The 16993-nt window shown below is 49.0% G+C and overlaps 1 protein-coding gene across 1 annotated transcript in view; it reads left to right on the top strand.

Annotated features, from left to right (window-relative positions):
• Window positions 1–16993, top strand: part of LOC8031049 (guanine nucleotide-binding protein-like 3 homolog) — a 35211-nt gene that overhangs the window by 5277 nt on the left and 12941 nt on the right. The window contains exons 6-11 of the mRNA XM_029966378.3: window positions 2494–2623; window positions 5117–5220; window positions 9964–10111; window positions 12817–12904; window positions 14877–15057; window positions 16815–16957. Of these exons, the coding sequence (XP_029822238.2) occupies window positions 2494–2623; window positions 5117–5220; window positions 9964–10111; window positions 12817–12904; window positions 14877–15057; window positions 16815–16957 (794 nt within the window). The remainder of the gene's footprint in view (window positions 1–2493; window positions 2624–5116; window positions 5221–9963; window positions 10112–12816; window positions 12905–14876; window positions 15058–16814; window positions 16958–16993) is intronic.

Genomic DNA, 16993 nt, shown 5'->3' with positions numbered 1-16993 from the left:
CTCGTTCAAATAGAGGTTACTGCGTGGGCAAGCTGGTCAACAACCACGGTGGAAAAAAAAAAAAAAAATCTTGAGGCTAGGGACAACTCAAGACCATCTCAAAACTCGGCCGCAAAATTAATTTTCACACGTCCCCTCCTTCATCTAGATGAGAAATCACGAAACGAGGCTAACGCCACAGGACACGGTAATGGACGAGGTCTGAGCGGTCGGCAAAGGACCCTTGGTGCCAATAACCGTCGACTCCACATCACAGTCCGGTGATTGAGGGGCTACGAAGGAACTTTCTTTGCCCCGACACCGACCTCGAAGACCTAAACAGAAAGAAAAGACCTCATCTCAGCGTCTGACACAATTGAGGACATATTTATACAGTCTCCGGCGCTCGTTGTACGAATAGTTTCTTTTATCACTTTTTCACTCGGAGCTTTTTTTTTCTATTTCTTGGCGGGTACTTTTACTTTTGTCCACTCCGGAAAACAATCGGTGCGCTCGTCAGGGTGCTTTGCAATTTCACAATTGGCAGATTTTAACGCCGCCGCTCTTTTTATGTTTACACGTGTTCCGGCCAGTCTGTCCAACGTACATGAACCCAGATGCCATAGGGATGTGGTACACCACTCTTTTTCACAATGGGTTGATGGTTCTTTGTGTTTTTTTCAAAGCCTCGCAGTGCGACGGTGGTGCAGCAGCAGATGTGGCAGACGCCCGCTGCAAGTCGCTCCGCAGCCGGACGCTCGACGGAAACTCCATTTCACGACGACTCGGTCAACAACGGAGGACTCTACGACCCAATAAGAGCGTCGGAGCGGGGCACGTGACGCCACGTCACGGGAGCGTTTGTGTCGCTGCGCCAAATGCGAGTCATGGTTGAATGAGCTGTCGTCTGCCAGCCAAGAGGAGTCTGCTGCGAAACCAACCGACTTTGGATGAATGTTTACCACCAGAACGTTGCCGCTTGCTAGAATAGCGAGTTCTTCGGGAATAGTTCATGAGACAACCTGTGGGAATTCTCTTCTTGCTACCCATCTGGGGGAATGACACGACACGCACATACGCTGCGACGCCCTTTCATCAGCGGCGGAGCGTTGCTCGCGTGGCCAGTTGCCCTTGGCCCCCTCGTGGTAGAAATGACCCCTAACGATTTCGCAGATGGGCAACCTTGGCTGACGTTTCGATCCCCAGGTTGCCCACACATCTCCCTCCTTCCAAAAAACAGATTGGGGACGTCTTAGAAGGTCTTGGGCAGCCTGCCTTCTGTGTCAGCGAGGGTCTTCACAGATGGGCGAGCACTGGTCTGACGTCAGTACTTCTGGACTGTACCCGTGCGGCTGTGGCAAGTCTGATGATGGGAGCTGCACCGCCGCCACTACGTGTCTGTCACGGGGCGCTAGAAATTAAAAACAACACAAGGCCATGGTGTGGCAGGACTAAGTAGCCGCGCCCAAGATTGACACCTGCTCAACTGTGCATACGGGAGCACCGCCACTTTCTTGTCTTCCCCCAAAAAACCAAAGAGGGCATGAATAGAATGCACTTGGAGCTCGTGCTCTTTTTGTCGTCTTCACCGCCGTCTCGGGTTGTGTCACGGCAGAGACGGCGTGGAATCTTCCGAGAGGGGGTCCGGATGAGCATCATCTGGAACCTGCGACACATCTACCTCCTCGGGCTCATAGAAAGCTTTTAGGTTCGCAACACGAATGGACCCGCACACTTCACTGGGTTCGCAACCGTCGTCATTGCCATCTTTGGTGCAGCCGGTAGCCGGCTCGACGGGGGCTCTGGACAGGCAGTCGGCATCGCTGTGCTTTCGGCCTGACTTGTAAGCCACGGTCAAATCGAGTGATGAGGCATTCTGATCGGTTGTTCAAGCTCGCTGACCAGCACAACGAGTGGTGGTCGTCAACCACCTGAAAACGTCTCTCATATAAGTACAGGCAGGATTTCGTGACGGCCCAGACGACGGCGAGACGTTCCTTCTCGATCGTCGAGCAGTTTCGTTCCACATTTGAAAACGCTCCACTTGCATCGGCGATCACATTCTCTGTGCCCTCTTGTCATCAGACCAGTACCGTGCCGAGTCCCGTATTGCTGGCGTCCGTGTGAACATCCGTTTCGGCCGATTGGTCGAAGTGGCCAAGCAACGCTGGCGATTGGAGTCGTAGCTTTAGCTCATAGAATGCCTGTTGTTGATCGTCTCCCCATTCAATGTTCGCACCGTCTTTCGTGAGGTGCATGAGCGCGCAGAAAGCTTTGCAAAATCCCAAACGAACCACCCGTGGTACGCAATATGGACACCGATTAGCCAGTGTCCACCACCAACTGAAGCAACTTGCCCTTGATGCGAACGTCAACGACCGGGCTTGTACGTCTCGATGGTCGTGTGGCTGTCGGCACACTAAGCACTTCCTCGTCACCTATGACAAGGAAGTGCTTGTGTACACAAGCGCTGTTGTACGTAACGAGTGGGGCCAAAGGTGGTGGCTCGTGCAGGTGGTGGAGGGAGCGGACGTGGTGCTGGAGGTGCTGGATGCGAGGGACCCCCTGGGCACCCGCAGTCCCCAGCTGGAGCAGTACGTGCTGGCCAAGCGCAAGCGCCTGGTCCTCGTCCTCAACAAGATCGGTGGGTCTTGCCCGTGCTTGGCAGCCTTAGTCTCACACTCGACTCTCACTGTTAAGGAATAATGGACAAGCATTGCAAAGTTCTCGTTCAAAACATACACGCCTTAAATTGGGTACGCAAACATAGCTTCATATTTGTTTCGCAGCTTGAGTGGTAGATAATAAAATATTAAAAATAGAGCACAGACGGCAATTCTGCATTTCCTGTGTCCTATACCGGATGATTGTTGTCTGCACAGTGGTTTGTGAGCTTGCTGCCAGGTGGCCATTGTTCATATATTTCATTCAGTAAGTTCAGCGAGCCACCCGGGAAGAAAGCTCAAAAATCAGTGTGCAGACGACAAATGGGCTGGTATAGGACGTAGCAAATGCACGGCACCCGATTTTGCTCTATTTTTAATATATTACTACCTCAAAATTGAGCTCTAAAACAAAATAACATAGACATAAAACTGCTCTTAAAACTATGTTCGCCCATTAATTTCAGGTATGTACATTTGGAATTTCAATCTTGTGGGGCGTGCCAAATGTGTTGGTCCTTACGGCCACACCCTGTAGGGCTCCTGCACCGGACGTCGCTTCCGGACACGCTACCGAGCAGCGTGTTTGAAATCTACAAACCCAACGTGTCTCCCCTCTCCCCGGCTTTTTTGCCCGTGACTATAAGACGCTTGCGCGAGACCATGACGAGACGCTGCTTCCGACTCCAAATCTTTGCCCAAATCCACGTCCGTGACATTCGTCCGCTTTTGTCCTTTATCCGCCGGGTCTTCCTACACGCAAAAGCAGCGTACTACGGATCACTCCAATTGTTTCGCGTCGCGAACGACTGCACCTGTCGAAGCGATCGGAAATATGACTGACCACTCGATTTTCATACGTACCGCTCTTTATTTGGACTTCGGATGAGCCGTCTGCAATCGTGCTGGCGACACCTTTTGCTATATTATCTATTCACGCGCACATAAGCGATTCTTCATTACTGCCGTCTTTGGTATCGGTAAGACGCAGAAGGAAGCGAAGAGCTCGGTCGACGGCACAACTCGAGAAGTACAACCGACGACGTATTCGAGATGCTTAAATCCGAGCTTACTTCGTTTCTTGACTTTTAGGAGCCGCCCGGTATCGTCTGGCAGAGCCATTTAGCCCGCCGACGAGCCGGCTCATCCGAAGTCCAAATAAAGAGCGGTACGTATGAAAATCGAGTGGTCAGTCATATTTCCGATCGCTTCGACAGGTGCAGTCGTTTGCGACGCGAAACAATTGGAGTGATCCGTAGTACGCTGCTTTTGCGTGTAGGAAGACCCGGCGGATAAAGGACAAGAGCGGACGGATGTCACGGACGTGGATTTGGGCAAAGATTTGGAGTCGGAAGCAGCGTCTTGTCATGGTCTCGCGCAAGCGCCTTATAGTCACGGGCAAAAAAGCCGGGGAGAGGGGAGACACACCGAAAGACAAAGGAGGGTACGGAGGGCTAGAAGGTGCGGCGATCGCTCGCTTCTCCCAGTGGCCGGGAGTGGCCCACGCTCGGTGCCTCGTGCGTTCCGGTCGCCACCGTATCGCCCGTCATCTTGCAGCTGTGTTAGAATGGCAAAGACCGGGTAATTCTTTGGAAATTGGGTTCCAGGCGAAGGCAAGCGCTCGAGAAATATATATAAAATATACCATATTTTCGTTTATTAGCGAGCCTTTCCAGAGTGTGACAAAGTAGCCAGTTTACTCATTTTTGTTAGCATTTCCAAGCCCGTAGTGCGAGGTGGTGCCACTCTACCAAGTATGCCTCCCTTTATTGGCACTAAGGGGGGGGAGCTCTCACGTATGCAACAGTCACACCTCCCTTTCTGGCCGACTATAAGATTGCCTCGAAGCAACAGCTCTTAGATTTTCTGCTCGATCCTTTTTTCGAGTGCCTGGGTGGTAGTCATAAGGTCTTTCTAGGTTTCCTCTTGTGGGGGCTCGAGGATGTCTGGAGCGACGAAATGAGCTACTCATCAGGGTTGGGACGCTTTGTCCGTCTCGTTGCAGCGTTGTACAGGCAGAAATAAAGAGAGCGGGTGTCGGAGCTCCGAGTTCTGGTTGGAATGATCTGTGGGTGGACGCAAAGCTGGCGGCCTTCGTCTCTAATCACTGTATGAAAGCGAACGAATTTAAAGGGGGAGTAAAGATGAAAACAGCCATCTTTGCTTCTAGCCACTAATCGTTCCAACCGGAGCTCCAACGTCCCCTCTGGTGTCCTCCCTTTCAGCTTCTGCCGGTATTGCCAGTTATCTCAAGTGTTATCTTTAAATTGCAGTAAACGCCTTTTCTGTCTCCGGAAATGCTTAAACAGTTTGCACCCGAAATGAAACAACATTGCCGGCCCTTCCCGACGCACCCCCGAGACGATCGGGGAAGGGAGCGTGCAGACTCGGAAGCGTAGCTCGTCCGGCGGCTCCGTGGGCGCCCCCGTTTTCCGGGGCAGTTTTAAGGTGCGCCTTGCCCTCCTCTGGTGCAGACCTGATTCCCCGGGAGAACCTGGAGCGCTGGCTGAAGCACCTGAGGAACGAGCTTCCCACCCTGGCCTTCAAGGCGTCCACCCAGAGTCAGAGGAACAACCTGGTGAGGTTTCCGGTGTCGGTGGGACTGCCGCGGAGGCGTCCCGCTTTATACGGGCACCCCGCACGCACCTTGCTCACTCGTGCCGGTCTCTTTGGAGAGAAGCTACCGAAGAAAGGTAGTGAAGCGCAGCTGTCAGTCGGACGTCGTAGTGCGTGTGACCAATGGCGTTGAGCCAGCACTCCCTCTCTTTCCCCTGCATAGGACTGCATAGCAGGGTAGGCACTGCGTATCAGTAGAATTTAGTAGGCGCGGAGGCATTCCGCCCTCAGATTGCACACGCGGCTGCATTTTGCAGGGCATCATGCAATGCCCCCAGAGAACAGGTCCGTAAATGGAAAAGAAATCCTTTATACCTTCGCAGTTGCTTCACAATGGCATGTCATTCCCGTAGCAAGTGCCACTCGTTAAAACCCCGATCGAGCACCATCGCCCCTTAATTGTATTTGACTGAATGTCTCGGCCGGAAAATTTTTTGCGTTGGAATGCTTTTCTATCTTTTGCAGCGCGTTTGCTCGTCTTAGGAGATTGAGAGGGCCGGGGATCGTGCGGGTCCTTTCGGTGTGGACAGTCCGCTCGGCACCGGCACTTTGGCTCGGCAAGGGACCGAGGCCGCAGTGTCGTCATGTTCATTCCTGGACTTCAGTAAACGCGCGAGGCCAAAGTCCAAAGTCACTAATGGAACAGAAAGCGTCTCAGAAGACACGTTTAGGTGCATATTATAAGTAGGGTCTCGTACCGATTCGGCGTTTCCCACATCTGCTTTCAGTGTCCGAGCAGGAAAAAATGGAACTGCATTTTGTGTGGTGCTTCGCCGTAGATTCTGCCGAAAGGCTATTATAGCATTTCGACGTTTCTGCTACGAAGGCCACGACGAACCTCGTGCGCTCGCGCGGCCTTTGGTCGTAGCAGAACGAACGCACCTCGCTTTTCTGTCCCTTGCTAAAGGCTGTTCTCTTTTTTTCGCTGGCACAACAAACACGCCGATTTTGGGTAGACTGTCTCTTCTGTTCAGCAACGTCCTCTTGGGAGAGCTCTTTTCTCTCGCAAGGCACTGTGAAGATCACCAGAATACTTGCAGCCAGGGTAGGACTCCTATCAAAGGTGTGCCCTTGGATGGAGGCTGCAGATGCCAGACACAACGGTGGACGTGAGCGTCAAATTGCACCTCGGCTGCATGAGCCCTCGTGCAGTGGGAGTGCAAGTAGAAGCTACCCTCTCGTGCCATTGGCACATTCCGCGCTGTTAGGGAAAGAAATGTTCGAAGATAAATTGAGCCGAGACGTTATGTGTTTGTCCCCTTTTTCGGTCCGTCCTCTCCGGTTTTGTAAAAATGTGTAAAGAAATGTGAGTGCATTGAATGGTCACGGAACTCCCCCTTGGTGCAGTGGTTAGGCATCTTGCTCACAATCTCGAGCTCCATTCCACGGGGGTGGGGGGGCGTTCAGAATTTTCTCTTTCTTAATTTATCCACCGCACCTACGCATTCATTTCGTCTTACAAAAATATCCCAATTTTTCTGGGGTGGCTACCGAACGAAATGCGTATTTAAAATTTGACTTTACCCAGGCTTATGTCGAAGAAGTCAGTGCACTGGAATGGGCTTCCGCTACCACAAGGAAATGTGTGCATGATCCAAACCAGGGGTTCTCAAACTTTTTGGTCTCACGGAACCCCAGGAAGCCTCAAAAACTGCCGCGGAACCCCCCCCCCCCCCCCCTCTATATTGGCCGACCGAGAAGCAACGAATGCACAATCGTAGGTAATTTTGCTTGTGTTGTGTTGCTTGGCTTCCCATATATCCCCACCATATCAATCACGATGTCAGTACAAAGTGTGATGAAGGCGCCTTGCATGGTCCTGCCGTGGAGCCTGCGGCGGGGGAGGGGGGGGTTGCAATTTGGGTGTTTGCGGAACCCATGAGACCAGCTCGTGGAACCCCTCTGTTCCCTGGAACCCAGTTTAAAAACCCCTAATCCAAACTATTAAAAAAAAAAAAAAAAAAAAAAGTGCCTGAAAAAAAAAAAGAAAAAAAAAATGTTTTATTAATTTTTCGTGCAGTCTAGTCTTCTGGGTCACCAAAATAGAAAACTGTAGACAAAGAATATTAAGGTGGTCAATTGGGTGAGAGTTACCAATTAAAAAATTTATTAATTTAACTAAATAAATTGATGTATAAAAACAATAATGATTCACACATGTTCACGTTGTGTCCTCCATCAATCAAAAGGTGTTTCAAAAGTGCCTATTAAGATGGGTCTTATTATTAAAAAAAAAGAGTGGCTCCAATCTCGACATTCTTTGCCACATTTGGTGTTTTTAAGCTCAACTTAACAGTGGTTGAGGGTCTGAGGTCATCACATACCCGCCAAGTCTCCCGTATTACTTGAGAAACTCCCGAATTTCGACCATTTTGTACGGTTGTACGATTGACAAAAAAAGTCTCCCAAAAAACGCAAATTAATTCTCCACCCCCCCCTCCCTCCTCGCACTTGAATAAGTAGTTTTTGCGGTCGTAATAAACGGCTGCAATGATAGCGAGACCCAGCTGTTCCTCGCTAGCACAAGCAGTGCATTATAAATGTAATGAAGTTGTCTTCTAGTACATTTGTTATCAATATTTCTTTTAAAAAAACCTCTAAGCCCCCACTTAAAAATGATCCCGGATTTGGTTTTTCCAAACTTGGTAGGTATGCAGTCGTACTGTCTGCTTTGCAGCGGATGTAACGGGTGGTTGCGCAGGTCTGGGAAAGCAAAGAAGGTAGGGTCTTGTAGTTGGACGGGCCAACTTCAGAATCTCAGCGTGTCAATATTTGCAGTGCCATGATTGAGTACACTCGCACTCCGAAAGCTCTGGGCAAAGGGCTTCAGCAAATCCCGTCGCCGCACTCGTATTCCGATAGGCTCTCTGCTTTCGTGTGAGGATTGAAGCAGATCTGGGTCATTTTTGGGGGGCGGGGGGGGGGGGGGGGGGGGGGGGAAAGGGGAGAGGGAGGGAGGGAGGGGGGAGGGGAGGGAGGAGAGGGGGAGGGAGGGGGAGGGAGGAGGAGAGGGGGGGGAGGGAGGACGACCAAAAACACTTAGGGAACTGCGAGGTTTCAAGATTTTGTGGATGCACGGGGTAAGCGCCACCCGTTTATTGTCCACAATATGCCCACTTTTTTCACTCCTTCCAAGTTCCTTTAATGAGGATTTCCCTTTTAAAATCTATGGCAGAAACTCTGAGGACTCTAGTCTCGTTATGCCACATTGATCCTTCAAACGAGCACGGTGCTCGTTCCAACAGTGCGCTGCAGTCCGCCCGTAGGTAAGAGAGCGCAGGGTCGTCACATCGCCTACCAGATTGAGCACGGCGTTTGTGTCTGCACTGTGCTGGCCTCGGGCATATTTAGCTCTCAGTTTTTTGGGAGGTTTTTTACGGAGAATATGGTAGCTTTCTGTTACACCGTAATGGAAGAGAGTCGCTCGAGTGCTGCGTCGGTCGTCTGCCGGAACTTGCCTCTGCTAGGTGGCCTAAAAAAGGAACGAGTGAGCTCATGTAACTGGAGAACTGGATCTAGAGGACTTAAAAGCTAAAAAAAAAACACGGACAAAGAAGAGACACATACAACACGGACTGACGCTAACTAACAACTAATTTAATCGTGGAGAACCACTCAACACGTGCGTGAACACTGGCCCTTCTCTGTGGCAAAGCTGCTCGGTACCTGGATTAAACCACGCGCAAAGGCCATGGAAGCTCTTGTATGTTTCCTAACGAGCTTCGACTCGTCTCAAGCTGGCCTTAGATAAAGCGTTTTTCCAGTTAAGCTTTTTTAGCGTATCACTCACTACAGTTGCCGGCTGATTTTTCCGACTTTGCGGGGACTGAAAAAACGTTTGAATAATAATGGAGCTCAAAAATCTGCAGATTAAAAAAATTTCCCTTTATTACGTCTAAGCGGGCCGTCAATAGTGCCTTCTTGCTTGCATTTGGCCATTTTCTATTAGATTGAGAATCGCTGCCTTTTTTTCTAGCGTTGTGGTCGAGTACTTTTCGTGCTTTTTAGAGACACTTGGCGGCAGTGGAAGAACAGATGGGACCATGGCATCCAAACCGGCGTAGTTCAAAAACATGATTCGTTGAGACAAGATAAGAAGTGCAAGTTCACGACAGCAGTGGCAAATGAACAAAGCAAAATGGTTACAACGATGACGATAATGATGTGCAGCTAGAGAAAAAAAGGGGGTAGCATAGCGTCACACAGTGGCAGGACTTGGCAGTGCACAAGTAGCGCTCTCAAACCAAGCCCATCCATGTGCACCCTTCATGCAGTCTAAAATGATGTTGGTGGTGTTTCCCGCTAATCGCTCGCGACAATTTTGTCAGAAGAATCAAGCTTTCGGAGTTCAAGTTTTCCAAAACATAGATTGTGAATACGCACTATATCTGTTGGATAGGTCGCGGTTCCTGCTTTAGGTCCAAAATATAGAACTTGTCCGAATTATCAATCGGTCGGCAACTGTATGCCACAAGTAGGAACCACACATGCCCTATTATGCGCATTACTGTTTACATGTGCGTAGGTGGGGGTGTTCTTGGGCTGCCGTTCAAGCCAGATGAGGGTTCCTCGAGGTAGAAAAGAAACTCTGTCGTAAGGGAAACATGCCTGGATCTCTGCTTGGAGAGGACGGAGTTGGCTGTTCGCCAACGATGCAGCATCTTTTGCCACACCAGGCGCCACAAGACGAGCTCTTGCTGCGCAGTCGCACAACCGGTCCTGGAACCTGTCCAAGGTGCCCGAGGGCCTGGGCCAGTCCAGCCGCTGCCTGGGGGCCAGCCTGCTGATGAAGATGCTGGGCAACTACTGCCGCAACCAGGGCATCCAGACCTGCATCACCGTCGGGGTTGTCGGTGGGTAGCGGGCGAGGAAGCCCGCCTTCGTGTGTGTCTGGTTTGCCTCACAAGTGGTGCCATGGTGTCTGGAAACTTCTGCCGTAGTAAGCTTTGTGACCACAAACGGCGCTTATTCGTGGAGGAGTAAGAAAAGAATTACAAGGAAACAGCGCACCCTCAAAACAAGCACTCTAAGCTTTCATGCACACAAAGGGCCACTTACACAGCGCTGTGTATGAAAGCTTAGAGTGCTTGTTTTGAGGGTGCGCTGTTTCCTTGTAAGTCATGAACAACCAACTCGCCCGAACCTTCGTCTTAATAAGAAAAGAAATCGCCCCTTCGCTGCACTAGTGTGGCAAAGGCAACGCAGAATGTTACGCACTGGTCTAGAATAACTGGGCACACATCTGGTGGCTGGACGGCACAAATTGTATTCGTGTCAGCTTTGCAAAGATTGCTGGATGCAGTTTCACTGGGGTTTGCGAACGGCAGGCTGCCTGCTAGGCTTCCTTCCGTGCAGAGCGGCGCCAGCTTGGCCGAGGTGGGCGCATGATTGTCGGCCATCCATTGGCAGTTTGGAGTGGAGTGTGAAGGGCTGGCAGAAGTAGACTGCCGGGAATTATCGTGTGCATGGCCACTTGTGGCACTTGAAGGGCTTCACCGGGCGAGACTGGCTCTTACATGCTCGGAGTCGTCCCGTGTTGTGCAAGGGCCGTGTAACACAATTCGCTCGATCTCGTTCCAGACTAAAGGTTTTGTTCCTTGGCGTTTGGAAAACCCGCTGCCATCCGGCCACGCTCTATTTCTGTTACCCCGTGATGTGACCCGTGGGAGTAACTCGATTCTGCCGAAGTGAGATTTGGAACGCAGTCGAGCAGTTTGTGTCGGTGCCTGGCAACCTTGCACTTCTTGAATGGAAGGGGTTTGCAGAGGGCCTCTCCCTGGAATGGGGGGAGCTGCTGAGCTATGTTGTCCAGAGTCTACAATTCGTTACTCACATTATCGTGAATTTCTTTCGTTATGCTGAATTCATCTTGTTATGCTCAATTTTTCTTTGTCACACTTAATTGCTCATGTTAAACTGAATTTATCGTTTACAGTGAACTGCTTACGTTATGCCGAATTTATCGTAGTGCCTCCGATACCTCACATTGCACAAAATTGCTCGCATTATGCTGGATTGTAGATTGCTCTTGTTACGTTGAATTTCTCGTCTTGTGTCGGATTGTTTGCATTGCGTTGTGTTGCTCACATTACGTTCCATTGGTCCCATTATGGTGAATTGCTCACATTATGCCGATTTGCAGGGGTAAGGTTTTAAGAACATCAGTGAAGCCCTTGATTGCCCTCTTTCGTCTAATATAGAGGAAAGCGCATATCACGGTAGAATGGGCCCAAACACATTTATTGAAATCCTCCTTGAACTAACATTGTATCTGGTGGATGTTGCGAAGGTAAGATAACGACGCTGAACCTCATTGCCCGGCGCTTGTCTTACGAGGCCGAGTAGGTTCTCGGACTGGGAGGAACGCAAAGAGGCCACATGCAAAGTGCAGCGTTCACTCGAAGTTATTTTTCTCCCAGCTGCCACGCCACGTTGTACGAGGCAGGCTTTGTCAAACTCTATTATTAGCGTGGAAAATATCCAAAATAATAAAAATGTTATTATTTTAAAAAAATAAAATAAAGTTCTTGGGTGATGTGGTGCGTGACTTTACAAACCTTTCAGCACCCCCAGGAATGTGCAGCCCTTGCCAGTGGCATCTTCGTTGAGTGTAGGGAAATGCAACTCGGTGAATGCCCACGTCGTCAAAGGGTCGCTGAACTCTCCCCAAAATTTGTTTTAAAGTGCCTGTTTGGGACAGGTACGCCGCAGAATAAACTTCCCCCGCTAAGAGGCGTTTTATTTCCACTGCGAGGCTCATGTCGAGTCTCGTGGCATGCTCCTATTTCATACTTCTATTTTGGGTCGAAGGGCCGGAATAGAGTTTTGGAAAGGCTCCTCGCTCAAAATAATAATGTCAACGTTGCGATTAAAAATAATTTTATTTGGGGAAAGTTTATTTTTGCAGAAACAATGCCGGCAGTTCAAAAATATCTTTTGGGAGTTCACTAGGGGTGCTTCCAAAACCTACTTGCATCTCAAAATAAAAGGATCCTTTAGAATTACTCCTAAAGTAAAATGTGTCTTTCATCAAAAATATCGCGGTAAAATTTCTGTTTTTGTTGTAAGCACTGTTCAAGCACTTTAAAAAATTTGTAGGAGTTCCGCGTCCCTCTGGCAACATCTTGACAGCCACTGATTTGCCTCAAAATTGGTTCAACACATTTATAGACACGTGCTGAGAGGTTCTTTTGAAAACGCTTACAATGTGACGTGAGATGTTGCAATAGGGGGGCAGCTTGTTCCTGACGGGTTACAGGAATTTTATGCTGGGAAATGAATGCTGGTCAGGCTTGCGCCATCAAAATGAAAAGATGCGCAAAGCACCGCATTTTGTTTTTACTGCCGGCTCGACTCGCTAGTTGTACAACATGGGCCGTCACTCCACTGAAGAGCGCGGGAAACTTGGAATCACCTTCATTGCCATTTCCTCAATGGCTATTTTGAATTTAGAGATAATAACTAATTTGGGGAAAAAAGTAGAGCCTGGATATTGCGAAAATGTGGCTGAAAAAAGTGCCTTTTGTGAAATGAGGTGTGGAAACACTCCCTGGTGCAGGCTACCCGAACGTGGGCAAGAGCAGCATAGTGAACAGCCTGAAGCGGTCACGGGCGTGCACGGTGGGAGCCGTCCCCGGAGTCACCAAGTGAGTGCAGCTCACTCGCCTCTCGGGGCGTCTGCCTCCGATGGAATCAACGATGCGACCTAGCTCCATGCTTCGGATGAGCCCGAATACGTCTGCGTTGACTCGTTCAAATCTGTTTCGCTCGCTTGGATTGTTTGGGGTCGGTGCCACTATGGGTCGCATGGAGACGTGATGTTAGTTTGCGCAATGGCGCGTGACATCATGACATTGTGGTGTTTAGTGACTTCACGGTCACGGTGTCACGGCGTCTGTCATGCGACTTAAATGTGGTGGGAAGTTTCCTCGCTTGATCTAGCATGAAGGCTCGTTGGATGAGGCACGCATAAACGACTTTAGGCAAGTTTTGCCGTTAAATGTAATGTGAAAATTTATCGCTAGATTTAGGTTACATAACTTGGCCTATATGTAGCAAATTAACATTTTTGTGTCGACGATACGTGACACACTAACTTTGGAAACCAGCACGTGAAAGCATTGCCTTTAAAAATTGCCACACAGCGACTGCAAGCTGCGGAGAGGAATCTTTATTTTTTATTTGCCTCCAGATAATCTAAGTGCATAGTTCGTGGCTGCTTTTTAATTTTGGTATTTACTGAGAAAATCCAATAAATGTGCGGTAATTACAGTCGGGTGCCTTTATAATAAATTGCGGAATTGCCAAAAATGTTGGCTTACAAGTTCAGCGCAAAAACATGCAAAGCTGAAATGGGTTTATCGCGTAGTGGTGCATCTGCATATTACAAAAATGATGCCCCAAATTTCTCAAAAACTCGAAGTGGGCTATTTCGCAACTTCAGTTAACTCAAAGGCTTTTTCTGACACAAACTAAATATTTGTAGGCATCATGTATTAGTTTCAAAGCCAGTTGTAACAAATTCTAAAGGTATCAGAAATATGTTTTCTACATTTGCAATCCGTTACATGGGGGATTTAAAAAAAAAGAAATAAAGATTTATTTATGCTCCCAGCATGCAATAGTCATGCAGCATAAAATATGCAACTATGAAATAGCTGATGTCCTATTTATTTTAAGTTTTAGTTCGAAGTAGCACAAAAGTCCACATTTTTGTTTATTACAATAAGCTAGCACACGTGCGTGTTAATGTGTGTGTGGCTCTCTCTCCGTTTGTGCCGAGGGAAAGTGGAATAACGGCGAGCAGAAGATACACCAGGTGCAGTTCCCTCCGGCTCACGCAACTGGCAAATGTGTCGTTAGAACACGGCAGAGCGTCTGTTCTACGGTCTCCAGCAGACCACAAAAGTGGCGTGTAATCGGAGAAAACGCAACGATACAGTTGAACCCATTTATAGCAAACTTTCTCCGATGCGTATGTTAGCTCGATGTACCAAATAATTTGTTATATCAGAACTCGCATTTAGCAAATGTGAATGCCAGGAGTTTGAAATACAACGTACTGACATTAGATGTGCAGAAGGCACTGGGGAATGGATTTTTCAGTAATGCGCGAAACAAACATTCAATAAAAAAAAATTTAACTTATAATGTGCCACATGGGCTATTGAATAGATACAGTGGAAAGCAATTTTTGTCCAACCGTTTCTTCTGCCGGATTGGAACATCTAGACTCTTGCGAAATAGATAGAAATTGCTTACCTTTTTCTCCGAGAAGCCGTACAAGGCGTGCTGATTAAGAGGGAGTTACAGGCGTTTGTGCTTTAGATTCGGGGCTGGCAGTATGGCAGGCAGACTCTCAAAGAAGATTGTCCTCTCAATGCCAAAGAAACTAGCGAAACCAGGACCCACAAGGAGGACCTAACTAAGATTACAAATTTATTGATGACTCAGAATCTAGTAAAGCTATCTGAAAACTAATTGCACCTTTGAAATCATCACTGAGAAATACATCAGTATACTAAATTTCAACACGATAAATGAAAAGCTGATGACCCTCGTCTCCCCTTAAAGTCCCGCGCCGTCCTCCTTTGTGTTTGACCTGGGTCGGGCGTGCAGGGTGATGCAGAAGGTGCAGCTGGACAAGCACGTGTCCCTGCTGGACAGCCCCGGAGTGGTGATGGCCGCCCAGGGGGCCTCCCAGGCCTCGGTGGCCCTGCGCAACGCCAAGAGGCCAGAAGACCTGGAGGACCCCGTGGGACCCGCTTCCTCCATCCTCCGCAGGGCCTCCAAGGACCAGGTGGGACGCCCCACGGGGGGCTGTGCGCCATGCCTTCTCGCTCGAATAACAGACTATTCGATTCCTTGGCTCAATCGAATCTAGATTGTTTCGAACGTGCGGTTTCGCAATCGAGTCTCTTTGCGGGCGCTTGACGGACGTGCCGTAAGATGTCCCTACGCTCTTCTCCTAGCCACGATATTGTTGGTTTTTGTTTCTACGTGTCTGTTTACGACTGCACTTGGGGTTAATTGGGGTACTCGCGCGCTTTCAGAGAGTGTTGCGGGGCGAAAACCAAAACTGTTTTTTTTGTCGTGAGCTAGAACATAGGTTTGAACGATTCTAACCCGCACTTTTTCCGTTAAAATCGGTCCCAAATATACGTGGGTTTTACGATTGAAACCGAAAAAGGAGAACGCAATCTCGGTATAAGGTGGTTAGCCCTATCACCACCGTGACCGTTTGTTGACATTCGCCATTTTGATATCCGCGTCATGCGCATTCTCTCGCTTCTACGGACTCGTGTCTCTCGTTTTACAATGGAAAAACCATATAAATTCCACTAAGAGGCTTTATTTAAACGAAAATCCATCACACTGGTGGGAAAAGATAACAACGGAGCATCACAGCGTGGTGTCACAATGCCAGCAACCCGACAAGCTCGCAAAGTGGTGTTTGGAAGACGACCCTCCCGGGGGCAACGGTCGCACACTCGTACAAGCGCAAAAAGCGCGGCTTTCAAAAACGCTTTAGAAGACAGCGAGACTTACCTCTGTGGACGACGAAGAACCATGGCCGGACTCCGACAATGGCGATTAGTGCACAATATTTATGTTTTTGTTGGCATGCGTTTCTTAAAATCCATTCTATGAAGTATGTGTTCAATCTCCATTGTTTTCCCTGTGCGGTAGAATCGACAGCAATTTATTTTTTTAATGTCTGGGAGCGAAATCTGCCTGCGCGTTAAAATCGTGCAAACACGGTAGTCCTATGAATAACGTAAATGGTAAGGGTTTAAAGGAAAAAGGCTACAGTACCCGCCATTTTAGGGTACTAAACACGGCTTTTAAGGGAACTCTGAATGTTGAGGACATGACCCTCACACGGATTATTGCCTATTTACTCGAATATTCGTACATTGCTCGGATAGTCGCAAATTTCCAAATATGCAAATCTCGAATTGAATACGAATCAAATAAGCAAAATATTCGATTCGTATTCGAAATCTCGAGAATTCGCACGCCCCTAGTTTTTACGTGATAGTATGTTAGTCAGAAGTTGAGCATGATCTAGCGTTGAACCAAACTTGAGGCAAATGAAGGAAAACTAATTTGGCGGTCTCTTTGGCACTTTAACGGGCTGCCCAGTATTTCACGGCCATTGCAGTCTGCACCGAGGGATTGCTTCCAATGTGGGGCCTAAACTGCCGAAAAACGGCTTCGGGTTGGGCACGGCGATTTCCTTCCGCGTCTTTCACTCCTCTCTACCTTGCCCATTGTTGTTGCACCTGCACCGCTCTGGTGGCAGCCTGCAAGTAAGAATTTTCGTGCTTGCTTCCACGCCGTACGTTGTGGAAAATTCCCGTTCCAAGACAACCATTGATTGCACATGGAGCATGCAATTGGCAACTGCTCGCTCCACGTTGCACCCCCCATAGAGGCTACAACCCAGTCTCGGACACGAGAGGGCCAAGAGCTGGCCCCGTACGTGTTAGGCATCTAAAATGGCGGACTACTTTCTTTACGAGTGGAACGAATGAATGGATGGATGCCTCGCAGTTCATGCTGCACTACCGGCTGCCGGACTTCTCCACCCCGGAGGAGTGCTTCTCCCTGCTGGCCAAGCGCATGGGCCTGCTGCGTAAGGGCGGCCTGCCCAACCCCATTGCGGCTGCAAAGCGCATCCTTACAGACTGGAACTGGTATGTGCCTGCACTACTGTGATCTGTACTATTAAC

The sequence above is a fragment of the Ixodes scapularis genome, unplaced genomic scaffold, assembly GCF_016920785.2.
Source record: "Ixodes scapularis isolate PalLabHiFi unplaced genomic scaffold, ASM1692078v2 PGA_scaffold8__174_contigs__length_109621045, whole genome shotgun sequence".
Lineage (NCBI taxonomy): Eukaryota > Metazoa > Arthropoda > Arachnida > Ixodida > Ixodidae > Ixodes > Ixodes scapularis.
This window is presented reverse-complemented; position numbering and strand designations above follow the sequence as displayed.